This window comes from Sceloporus undulatus, chromosome 6 (assembly GCF_019175285.1).
Source record: "Sceloporus undulatus isolate JIND9_A2432 ecotype Alabama chromosome 6, SceUnd_v1.1, whole genome shotgun sequence".
Lineage (NCBI taxonomy): Eukaryota > Metazoa > Chordata > Lepidosauria > Squamata > Phrynosomatidae > Sceloporus > Sceloporus undulatus.
Window position 1 is genome coordinate 5,223,772 of NC_056527.1, and position 13,459 is coordinate 5,237,230.

The following is a 13,459-nucleotide window of genomic DNA, read 5'->3' on the forward strand; positions in this document are numbered from 1 at the left end:
CACCATCAGAGAGGAAACCATAACCACGGTGGTGAAGACTCCCAGGGTAAAGCGACGAGTGTCTCCTGCCCGCCCATCTTCTGGCTATCCTCCTTCTCACTCTCCAAGATCTGAGTTCTCGATGCCTGAGCCGATATTCGTGAGCAAAATCAGGCAGCCTACCCGCAGGCATGACCAAGAAGCGATGCTAAAGGCAGCCGTCCCGACACTTTTTGTGACTGAGCCGGATGAAAGGCAAGGGGCAGGGGTCCGAAGCATTATTGTAGAAACCACCGTGGAGGAGCAGAAACCCAAATGGGTGGAAGTAGAGGAAATAATTGAATTCAATGTGAAGAAGCCCACCCAAACTACCAGGAAAAGAGGAGCTTCTCCTGCAAGATCAGAAAAAGATGAATTTGGGTCAGGTTACACCCGGCCTGGCACAAAGCCCAGGCGCTCACCTCAAGATGACCCAAACACAAATAATTCAAACAATAAACTATTGGAGCAGGCTGAGTCTTCCCTTTCCCAAGATGCTGAAATAACTGGAGATGACTACGAGAGACCACAGAGCAGCACTCAAAATAAGAAAGCTCATGAAATATTGGAAGAAAAGAGCAGCCACCAAAAATCTACCAGTAAGACTGACTCACCACCTACATCGCCTGTAGTTGCCTTTGTGGATGAACCATTTGAGCCGACTGTGGTGGACAAGGAGGACTGCTTGTGTTCCCATAAAGACCCACAAGTTAAAGATCATGCTGTTGGATGTGATACAATATGGGTAGCCAAAGATGAACCTTCAGATCCCATGCAAGATGAAGACGTTCTTGGGGAAAATGTTATAATAGATGAGCCAGAGCAGGCAGAGTTTAATGACCTTAAAAACCGAGATCTCAAAATCCTAACCCGTAATGGGAAAGTATTAACTCTGGAGGACCTTGAAGATTATGTCCCGGAAGAAGGGGAGACATACAGATGTGGTGGTCCAAACTCCGCAGAGGACAAACCTTGCGAAATAGCTGTGCTCCAGACGGAAATTAACAAACCAACCATTGGGAAGCCTGTTCTACTGAATGTGGGCAGGCCTGTGGTTTCGAACCCACGGCAAACCCTTTTCAGAGAGTTTGAAGGGCATCGTCCTGGAGATGTTTTTGTGTCAGCATCCAGGGTGACAGGAATACAATCCAGGGGTCCATCGAATGTATCTTTCCATGTCAGTGAGTCCTGTGCGGCTGCAATGGCAACAGCAACACCACGCGCGGCAGGAATAGGATCCCCATTCAAACTGACACCCTCTTTCTGCACCGAAGTCCAGCTGACTACAGACAATGGACAATCCAGTTTCAAAACTGAAGTTTCCACAAGAACCCAGAGCTACAGCACTGTTGGCAAAACTGTCACGTTGTGCATCAAGAAGGAAGACTCCACCCAAAGCTGAACCAAAACAAGATCGCTTTCTTTACTAGTTATAAACTGTACCACAAGCAACATCTATAAGCAACACCAGGAGCCTCATAGGAAACTATGATGGGAAGCAAAGAAGAATCTAACAGGAGGCTATTTCAAGGAAAATACTGTATGTTAAAATTACATGTGGAGCTTTTCCAGTCTTAAAGGGAACACTACACTATATATAATATAACCTTTGGTTTGTGATTTTTAAGAGGGCACACCATTCCATTACAAAGTGTAGGCCTATGGGAGAATTAGTAACAAGCCCCTGCAGAAGTGTCATTTTTGTTTAAACTGGTTATCATGGGCTACTCTCTAAACTAACCTTAGAAAAGAAGCATATGCTATCATTTTGGGGCAGTATCTTCTAGTAACTAATGGAAGGCTAAGTATTTTTATCTAAACATGTTTCAGTTTGCTGTTGCGTCCATCAGATTGTCATAGAGTAGCTGAGCTGACACTTTTAATAAACGTCATAATGACCATCAACTGCTTCTGAACATTTAAATGTACTTTTAAAATGATTTACTTCAACTTTCTGCATGGACATGAAAGTACAATCTGAATGTAAAAGTGATGTCAGGTACTTCATTTCTTTGCAGTAGAGTTAAACCCAAACTGAAAAGATTGCCAGTCTTTATTCCAGTCTTGTTTTGACTTCAGGGAAAGCTGGATTGTACAAGATCAATAGTGTGATCCACATGCTTATTAGTGTGATCCACCAGGTAATCCCCAATTGGATTGAACATGGACTGTATACTATAATAAACCAATTTAAGGTCATTGTTCTTTTGATTATGATTGCTAATTTCTTTACTGCCAACAGAATCCATCTGCAATGTTAATATAACATTATTTTTTGTTGAGCTGTTGGCAGAGCACTATCCTCAGTCCTATATTCCTATATATATATATTTTAATATAAAGACAATTGCCATTGTGCCATCACACCTAAACTTTCATTTGTTAAGGATTGGCCAATTTATGAGCACAGGTCACATTATATTGGACTGAAACATGTCAAATATAATAAATATATTTACTCATGAGTAAACAGCTCCATGGAATACTGAGTTTACTTGCTTCTATAGAATGCCTTAACTATCAGTGTCACCATGGATAGCTTTGAATGACTTTTTAAATAATGTGCCTAATCTGATACCTAAAACCTTACCAACTCGAAATATTTGCAGTGTTATTATTGTTGCTGCTATTACTATTGGTAGGATTATTATCACTCTCCCAATAGTAACTATGTAAAGAATCCATATGCGGTAGGTCCTATCCTTCGGATTCTTTAGGGTTTTGTATTTTCTATGCATATAAACCAGAGCTTGGAAATGTTATTTTTTACTGAGCTGGCTGGGGAATAAGTAACTTTCCTGAATTTTCAAGCAAACTATCCCAATTAACATCAGATATACATATATATATATATGGAGCAAATGAAATGAGCAGTTCTAGATATACTGAGCTGCACTTCCTATTAACAAAGGCAAAATAGGGAAACCACCACAGAAGGCCATGCAGATGTAATAGACTCCATTCTTTACTCTTCCAGTGTCCTGGAGGCCATAATGGACAGAGAAGCAAAGTGTTCCTTTGTTCTTCTAAAAAAATAACATTTCCATTTGTTTTTTGCCTTTACCTACTATTGGGGCAGATGTGAACGTGCAAAAATTAAGATTTCCTGTCTGTGGAGCTAGTATCAACTATGCTCAAGAATAAAACTCACACAGAAGTTGCTGCTTTAAAACAGCTTAGCAACCTTCTCTAACTTGGCTCTCTCCAGATATTTTAGACTGTAGCTCCCATCAGCCCCAGCCAGTATGACCAATGGTTAGAACTAATGGTCGTTGTAGTCCAAAGCATCTGGAGTTGTTTAAAGGTCATTGGAAAAAGCAAGTGTGTCATCTATTATGTAACAAGAAGCATGTTACATATAAATATATTAGGACAGTTCATTATCAGGTGTTTTAAGCAAAATTCTTCCCTTTTTTGCTTTGTTTTACTGGGGAAGTAAAATGACACATAGCATTGCTTCTTGAAGTTCACAGATCATGTACCTTAGAAAATATTATCAACACAATTTTGGAAAGGACTCACATAAATCTTCATCTCAAGAATGGTACTTGAACCTTGCAGTGTAATTATTTTGGGCTGCAATCCTATACACATTTACCTTGAAGTAGTAGCAATAGCAATAGTTTCTGAAACCAGTTTACCTTGTTGGTATCATGCATAGAACTGCACTGTTAATTTAACCGCAGTTTTCATTTTCAGAATATATAATACCACATGCACTATTTTTATAGAAGGTGAGGCATTTCTCAGTGACTTTCTTTGGCAAACCTTGTGTCTGTAGCAACTTTGAACCTCTTTTTTGGTAACTCCTCATCAGTTTATACTGTATATAATTAAGGTCCATGGTTATCTAGTAGTGTCTATGCACTATGTATTTTATGTTGGAAAGTTACAGACATCTCAAAAGATGAAAATACCTCTCTGCTTAAGATTATTTGGCCTAGAATATTTTTTTTAATAGCAGATACATTTCATATGGAAATATGGAGTATTGTCACTTCTTGACACTGGCCATTTGTAATCTTATGTGCAGTTATTTTAAGGAAATGTTATGTCTGTGGAAATGTGCACAAATGCTAATCTTTTGGTTTTACCTTGCTGAATAATGATTTCTTACCAAATAGCCATTTGTTACAAGGAGTAGGTACTTTCCTTTGCTCAATCTACACTCCCCTCATCTGTTTACATTTGATTTAAAAAGTTAAACAGAAAAGCAACTTGATGGAACGATGCATCCTTCACAGTGCTTAGAGGGGAACCAAAGAATATAAAGAGTCCTACGTGTTTATTTTCAAAGTGTTTTCCTAGAGATTAAAAGAGGATATGCTTGTACGTGATTTACAGTTTGTAGAAAGCTAAGATATGTGGAGATTCATTTCTATTTTTTAAAAAATGAAGATATTCTTTAAAACCTCGAGGCAAAAGAACCAGCTCGACTGCATATTCCCAGTGGAAGGGAGGATGTGACAAAATGGAGGTCAGATGGTTTGAGAAGTGTGCTCAGACACAGTTTAAGACAGAACGTGCTGTTAGCTGCTCAGTTTCATATCAATAAATGTCTGGTATCAGCTGCTGTATTACTCCCTCGCTTTCGTGTCTTGTTTCATGTGGTTTCTTCAAAATAACTTATCCAATGTGTCATAGCTTAGAGAGAAGTAGAGAAAGGCAAAGTGTGAGACAGAAAGGTTATGTGACAAATACTTTCAGGACCATTTCCAATGATTTTGATGGGGAAAGGCGAGATTTTATGGAGGCTCACATTAGTTTCTCTAACTCCTTCTGCACATGGGGCAAATGTGTCAAGAAGTTGTAGTAATAGTGCACCCTTGGCTTACGTGGGCATCTGTTCTAGACCCCCCCCCCCGCGTAGGCGAAATACCGCATATGCTCAAGTCCCATTCAAGTGAATGGGGCTTGTGCATGTGGCGGCGTGGTGGCGCCTGTGCGCCAGAGGCGGCACCCCATTCATCCAAATGGGATGCACTGCCCCTTGCGCCCCACACACTCCCGCCCGGCTTTGCACATATGCTCAAAGCCACATATAGCGTGCCCATGTATAACGTGGGCGCACTGTATTTGTCACTGTAGTTCTTGGAGTATTTTAAACATCCAAACACTGTTTCAGTTGCACACGACTATTTTTGGCAAATCCTGGCCCCAAATTCAGCACTTTATTCCTAACCCCAAGTGGGCTTCTTTTTGATTCTGAAACATAGCATGACAACATGTTCCCTTTTCTTCTCCTCCTGCCCAAACAATAAAAATAAAAGAGTTATGGTGTTCTAGTATATCAGTAAAATGGCACCATTTGCACTATAACTCTTAAAAAATAATTCTAAAAATATTCAGAGAGGAGAAAATTTGCCCTTCAAACTATAGGGCCACTTCAGCAAATTGTGCACCAGATTTTAAAAACAAAGCAAAACCCTAAAATGTTCAAGAGTCCTAGTGCTTTTATAAGAAAGTGCTATAAATAATCCCCCAAAGAATGGAACAGAATGATGTAGAGGCAACAACAACCCATACAACCTGATAAAAAGCAAGGATCTAGATCAGAAGAAACGCTTCTTCAGAACAATCTGGAAAAGCCTTAAGTTTGGCAAATAAGAATCAGATCTAGAAGACCACTCCCTTCCAAATATATTTCTGACACAATCTTAAGATGATATGAAAAGCAGGGAAAACTATGTTCCAGGACATTCCCCAAGGCTCATGACATGAAGGGGAGACATCCATGTTTCAAGGCCACCTTGACTTTATTCCTCCACCACCATCTTGCATAAGCAAGGATAGCTTTAGGAAAGTTAAATCTGGTGCACCTGAATCAAGATAATTATGGTCTGAAACCAAGAAAGTGGTATGGATGTGCCATTCTTATGTGGCAAGAACTCTTGACATTGTCATTTTGAAAAGTGGCACCATCATTAGTGAACAGAAGTAACAGTTCAAGGAAATGAAGAGAAGAAGAAAGCAGGAGATTAAACAAAAGAAGAAGAACGGTGGGGGGAAAAACAGCTACCATGCACCATTATTTGCCACACTTCAAAATACATTCCCACTATTTGTCTAGCCTGGGATGTTTTTCTCTTTGAGGTAAAGAACAGGACAGTGCCCCTTCCAATTCCAAGTAAGGTTGCCAAGTCTCCATTATTATAAGGGATGTCCCTTATTTGAGGGTTAGAAAGTGTTTCCATTTCTGACATATACAGATTGAACAAGATGTCATGAAAATCCTATATTTTTGGATGTGGACCCTTCATAAAGGCAGAAATGTGTGTATCATGTAATGGAGGAATGTTAGTTGACGATATATTAATTTAACAGAGAAACACATGTCTAGGTTAACTGGAATTGATGCTCTCATATGATATTTAGCTAGACCACAAACTTGCTAATAGCTGCTTCCCGATTGTCAGCTCTGTATGTCATGGATTTTGACTGCTATTTTGAAAATGTGACAACATAAAGTCCATGATCAAAAACTGGGACAGTGAAGACTTTATCACACGAGGGTAAAAAAAGTGGAATTTTAACAGGATGAAAGGGTCTTGGTTGGGTACTCATCATACGACCTCATGTCCGTCTTGCTGCGTTGTATTCCATTCATGATTTCTGGGCACCTTTTCATTGATGGGCAAAATCCATCAATAGGCTCCCAGTCTTGCTGTTGTTCCATTTCTGCATTTTGCCTTATTGGAAATAGGTCCCTTCTGCTGCAGTTTTGATTCTCTGTTGGTGGGATTCTGCTCCTTGCAGCAGTTGCGGCTGCCAACACCTTCCCAAGACCAACTGCTTTGTGCACATTCATGCAGCAGTTGGCTTTGAGAAGTGGTTGGCAGATGCAACTGCTTGTCCCCATCCTTCCCATCCTGGAAACTGGCATTTGGCAGTGCAGAAAACAGATCACGCAACCATGGATCACCAAAGTGCATTCATGGGGGACAGTGCCATAAGAAATGATGCCAAGCCACTATGCCTCCATTCTTAAAGTAGCATGAATGTGGCAGAACAGGAGGCTGGTGTGAAAAAGTCCTGAGATCCTCCACACCTAAGGAAGCAAGCTAGCATGATGGCATGGGCATTGAAAGGCGAGATGGGTGGCACAAAGCTCTTTCCTCTATTGTCTTGCTGCCAGTGACCCCAGCAACCTTCTTTCTCTGTGCCTGCTCTATTGGCAAGGCCAATCCTGGGTTGACATTTTTCTAGCGCTGAATTACTTTTCCTAATACTAAGACACATATTGCTGTTATCAGAGATTGCTGGCTGTTGTACACATACAAGTAATTCACCTAGATTGTTGTTCATTAATAATTTTTTTCCAGAGCAAATAAAACACATTACAATGTGAAGTCAAAGGCTTTCATAGCCGGGATCTATAGTTTTTTGTGGATTTTTCAGGCTGTGAGGCTGTGTTCTAGAAGAGTTTATTCCTGATATTTCGCCAGCAGCTATGGCACATTACATCAACACTTGCTCCAAAGATATCTATTCGGATGCTGAGTTACAGATTATATTACTCTGGGTTTTCCTTACAAAGAAATAAAGTCCCTCAGCATTGAGCAGCACTGAGATGGTTGTCCTTCTCTCAGGTTATCTTGACAGATTTCTTTATAGCTTTGATTTACTGCAGGGGTGGGCAAAGTCAAGCTGGGGGCCACATGGAGCCCAGGAGCCCCACTTTGGGGTTTTTGAAGCCCTCTGCCAATCCCCCAAAGCCTCCTGGACCCCAGTTTTAAAGAACATTTGATGTGGGGGCAGTGTTCAACTGAAAACCACATTGAACACTCCCGAAAAGTGCAAACACTCACCCAGCTCCACACAGAACCTCTAGCATCCCAAATACTTCTATTTTCATTGGCATCCTGCTCAACCTGGTAACAGGGAGTGAGGTAATTTTGTTTTTGGCCACCATTTTGAGAAGGACTTCAGTGAAGATAGAAGTATTTGGGAGAACCTGTAGGGGGGAGAATGCAGCCCATGGGGGGCGGAGGGGAAAATTCACCCTGATCCCCTGCACAGTTGTCTGCTCTTGCAAATGCAGATGGTTCTCTATATCCTTTGGGGCTTCTTTCCTTTCTTCTCTCTTTTGCTTTAAATTCATTAGTATAAATTCATAGACAAACAGATAGATAGGTAAACAGATAATATACATAAGTCATGGCAAAGTTCAGAGATTGTTAGTTTATTTGCACTGAAATCAATGTGTGTGCGTGTGCGCGCGCGCACCAATACACACACACACACACTCAGTCCCTCATCTGACACATAACCAGAGCTTGGAGCAACATTTTTAAAAGGAATCCATTATTATAACTTACTGCAAAGCCACCCCCCCCCCAAAGTAACCTATCATTGTCAACATTATGGTTACTTGGAACTCATTACATTACTTGTTATTATGCAGGCTACTTTTTAGTTTCTTGTTTGGAAAGGAATCCATATTTTAAAAAGAAAAGTAATAAATAATAAGAAAATATTCATTACATGAAAAATAGTGATGAGCCACAATACCATTTATGCCAAATAGTTTAATGCTGTGAGATATTGAGGATTCAGGAACACTTCTATACTCTGCTCCTGTATTACATCAATGTGGCATTCTCCCATCCCATTGTTAAGATTCAAGCTTGTACAGTTTTGTTGAAGAGCAGGATCTGCTACTCTTAGAAGGAGACCTGTCTGATATGATATGATTACAGTCTGGGTGCCTTTCATGCAAATCATGCCATTACAGTTTGGAAGGAATCCACTTTTGAAAACTGGTTCCAAATTGATTTATTCAGTTCATTTGTAGCCTGTGTGTGTGTCCTGCTTGAGAGGGCTTACGAAAAAGAGAAATAGTAGACATCGTTGCAAGTGTTGCTCTCTAGTTTTCCCTCCATCTCAGCCCTGTATATGCAAACTAACCACCTCTGTTTTCGCTGCTAGCTGGAAAGCGGGGTCTTACTGCCAAAATCCCAGACAAAGGTGAAAAAAGTCCAGTCATTGCTCAAAAAGACACAACTCTGCAGGACAATGGGATTCAGGAGCATGGCGTTCCCGCTGCAAGGTAACTTCCCTGTGCAATTCAGATACAGTACCTTTGTACTCCTTTCATTCTTTATTTCATGTTGCGTTACTCTCATGTCCAGACAAATTAGGTAGTATTGAGTTCCTTAGACTTTACTACTACAGAAATCGGGCAAAGATCACACAACTGAATGTTCCTCAGTATCAACACTTTGTGTCTTTGGAAAACTAGATTCTCTGAGAGGAGTCTTTTCAGGCTAGTTTTCTTCCTGATGGAGTAGTTGCCTACGTAAGAGGAGTTTTGAAAAAAACTTGGGAACTTTCATTAATTCAGTTCATGAATGGAGCTTCAGAAGTCAACGCTGCAGGATTCTTCTGAATGCTGAGGTTTAACATTGTTCTATACATTCCACACATTTCTACAAGGTGCTTTGGGACTGAGTTGAACCTAATAATTTCCCCCTACACTCATTTTCTCTTGTGTGGAAAAAAACACCTCCCTTTTCTAGCAAAATACAACATTCAAAAGCTGCAAAACAGCAATATCTTTATTGGGCCAACCAAAAATGCACGAAATTCAAGTTTCACACTTCCAAAGCTCCACTGGCAACTTCATTGGTCAAAGTTATTGAAAATCCTACAGAAGGAAAGAATGATGATGATAGGATTCACAGGTCTAAATTTTGTCAAGACGTTGGCTTTGTTGCTGTGAGTTAAGATATTCTGGAGCGCTATCAATGCAGGCAGAAGTCACTCCCCTCTTTGGCCACATGGACATCGGGAGACAAAGAACTGTAGAGTCCAGGCAATAAAATTTCGAATCCATTAGCGACAGAAAAATTAACTTCCCTTGAGGTCCAGGCAGATTTTGTCCTTGGTGAATCCACCCATCCCTTTCTTAGGCAACATTGAATTTCTCAAGGAGCCTCTGTACTGTTGCATCTATAAAAACCTTTAGGTGCTATATAAGTAAAACTCACCAAATGCAGTCTCAAGTTTTATCTCTGTTGGTGGTAGAAAACTCCATGAGTTAAGTCCCATTACTTGGTGCCCTCTTCTTTAGTAAATTCCCCTGTTACGGCTAAAGTGCAGTCTCCTCAAATCCAGAAAAAAAATATCCAGGGGTAGCCATGTTGGCCATATAGCAAAACACAACAACAACATCCAAAATACACAAAACAGTGATACCTTTATTGAGCCAACCAAAAATGTACAAAATACATCATGCAAGCTTTCAAAGCTACACTGGTTCCTCCATCACACAAAAGTGTCCAAAATCATACAGGAGAAGAAATAAATGACAATCACAGTCACAGGTCTACATGTTGTTTTGTTATGTTTTCTGGATTTGAGGATACCTTTTGTGGCAGTTTTCTACCACTTTTTGCATAGCTGTTTGCTTTCGTATTAGTTTTAATTGTTAGTACATTCTGTTTCTGCCCATTTCCTTCAGGTGAAGTCATTATATAGCAGCCAAATGCAACTAGGAATGTGGCTATTTATTGATTTTTGTAGAGAACATCCTATCACATGCAGCATTGTGATTTATCATCCCATTTACTCTTCCTTGAAGTCTAAGTCTAATTCAAGAAAAGGAAGAAAAAGTTGCCAGGAAGCCAAGGTCTTGAACAGGGGCCAAAATAAATGTATACAGTATTCTTGCATACTTGAACATTATGGACAGAAATATCCATCCTATACAAATTTCCAAGTTTGGTTCAGAAACTGGGGAAATAGTCAGCACAACCAGAATGTAAATACTATATATTTAATAGACTAAGCCCTATTAAGCATTGCACTATTATCATACCATTGTCACTGTCATGGCTCCATCCTAGGAAATCCTGATATTTGTAGTTTGGTGAATTAGAATTCACTGCTAGAAAGTTCTCTGCACAGAAATCCAAACACCTAACCAAACCACAAATTTTAGGATTGCATAGGATGGAGCCATGGCAGTTAAAGTGGAATCAAACTGCTATAGCTGTGGATTGCAGACACACACCCAACTGCCCTGCCTACTATTTTGGAAAAGTTGCAAATGGGGAAGAATCATTCAAGCAGATATAAAGATGTCTTGGGTTTTACCATTCAGAATAACAGGCAAGACAGGCCTGCAGCACAGTGGCCCAAATAGTTTGAAGGCTGTGCCTCAAAATTTCTGTTTGCATTCTGATTTTCTTTCTTGATTTAATGCTAAAGAACACCCCAAATGATGGATGGAGCAGAAGGGCGCAGGGATGATGGAGCTGATATCCTGGATATAGAGAGACAAGTTTGTATTGCAGCTATTGAGAGAACCTGCATCCCTAAAACTACAGAGAAAGCTGCAGCAAGTAAGCCAAGATGCTACGTATTTCATCCTAAAGTCAAGATGACGAGAGTTTTGCCAAAAATGTAGCAAGCCTTCAAATTTCAAATCCAATTCTTTAAGGGAGAAAAAACTATGCATGAATAGAAATACCTATATATGTATAACTAAAATTAAACTTAGCAAAACTAAGCTTAAAAGACCTGCCACACTCCAGAAATAAAGCTGCTTGACACCGCTTTAAATATGAATATGATGATGATGATGATGATGATGATGATGATGATGATGATGATTTCTTACCCCCCTCTCCCCGTGGATTGAGGCAGGGAACAACAACAATTAACAGACAAACAACATTAGTTAAAACACATCAATTGAAATGCACATCAAATTAAAAGGACAAATAAGATATACACACATTAAAACAATCCACATTTAAAATTCATCATTTAAAAGTCATGGCTCCATCCTGTGGAATCCTGAGATTTGTAGTTTGGTGAGGCATTTAGCCTGGTCTGCCAGAGATCTCTGATGCCTCACCAAACTCCAAATCCAAGGAAACTATGGGACAGAGCAATGCAGAAAACAGATTTTTGTGCAAAAACATGTCTTTCTCCACCGACTCATTCCCATACTTTCGGACATGGAGAATGCTGCAGAGACATGGGAGATTTTCAGATGAGGTGGGGGGGGGTAATAACAGGAGAAGAACAGCAGCAAAGTATGATGCTTCTGTCCTGATTGCGCAATTGTGCAAAGATTGTCAGATGAGTTCACGTCAGTGAAGAGGAATTATCCTGTCATTTACCTCCATTTCTTAATAATGGGATAACCAGTTAAGATTGAAGTGACAGGACAATTCCTCTTCATTGATGGGACAATCATGCTTCTCCCCGACCATTTGGGCTGGGGAGGAGATTTTGCTGGCCTCTCATTGGAGGACCAGCATTTTAAAGGAAAACAGCATGCTGTTGGCTGTTGGGAGAGGAGGGGGCGGGGTTTAGCCTGCTTGGGGCTTCCCTGCCCAAACTCCTCTCACTTGGCTTCAAACGCTGGCCCACCCTCCCGCCTCAACATCAGTGTGAAAATTAATTCTGGTCGCCTCGGGGCCAGGTAGGAATTTTCTCCCCTTTCCAAGGGTTTTTCGCCTACCCCACACTGTTGGTTGAGGACTTTGACAATTGGCATGGTTGTGGTCATAAATAGGTTCCACGCATAGGCAGGGGGAGATAGACGTTTTGGTGAACACCTCGGCACCCTCCTAAAGGGTGAAGCTAGGTCTCTGGAAATCACGTTTAGGTCTTGCGAGTAAACGTGAAGGGAAAGAGACTTGCCTTGGGGCTGGCTTGAGATTTGAACCCTCACTTAAGTCTGGCGAGTTAAGTGGGGGAGTCTTGGGTTGGCCTTCCGGATGCGGGCTGGCAGGGAAGCAACCCAATTATGGATTGCCCTTGGGACCCAGGTGTTTTCGCCCTTTGGAAGCTGGGGAATTGGTCTTGGAGCAGACCATCTGCCAGCTGTTCCTACACAAGGTTCTCCCCCCTGGTTTTTTGCAGTTCTCAAAGAAATAAGTTTAAATAAGTTGAGTTAAATAAAGTTGCCCATTTTATAACCCAGTTCTCTGTGTCTGGTCTCATTATTAATGAGTTGGTCAGCAATGGGATAAATATCATGTATCTCATAATCTTCATGTGATCATGCAATAAGGTCAGGAGCATGGTGCTTCGCTCCCATCCTTCTCTTGTCATTACTCCCCGTCTGATAATCTCAATATTTATTGTCTCCCAAAGAAGGGAGAAAACTACTCTAAGTATTCATCTTTGCATGCGAGGACAAAATAGTTGAGGATTTGCATCCCTACTGAATACTCTGCAAGTGTACCCATTGTTTTTATCTCCTCAGGCCCACCATACATGCAGGTGACGATTGAGGATGTGCAAGTCCGGTGTGGGGAGATGGCAAAGTTTCACGCCATCATTGAAGGAGATCCTCAGCCACTTGTTTTGTGGTTTAAGGTAGGTCAGACACATTCCAAAACAGAGGGACAAGTAAAGAGGAATGAGATCAGTCAAATCTAGAGACTAGTGAATAAACATTGGGACAGAATGTGCATTAAGA

The 13,459-nt window shown here is 40.8% G+C and overlaps 1 protein-coding gene across 8 annotated transcripts in view; it reads left to right on the forward strand.

Annotated features, from left to right (window-relative positions):
- The window catches only part of OBSCN (obscurin, cytoskeletal calmodulin and titin-interacting RhoGEF), a 236,693-nt gene that overhangs the window by 186,425 nt on the left and 36,809 nt on the right, over positions 1-13,459 (forward strand). For 7 of the 8 annotated variants that reach the window (XM_042477238.1, XM_042477239.1, XM_042477242.1 and 4 more), the window contains 3 exons: positions 8,947-9,067; positions 11,230-11,363; positions 13,244-13,356. In XM_042477238.1, coding sequence (XP_042333172.1) covers positions 8,947-9,067; positions 11,230-11,363; positions 13,244-13,356 — 368 coding nt within the window. Of the gene's footprint in view, positions 1-9; positions 4,599-8,946; positions 9,068-11,229; positions 11,364-13,243; positions 13,357-13,459 lie in introns of those variants that run through there. The other variant, XM_042477246.1, reaches the window with a different exon arrangement.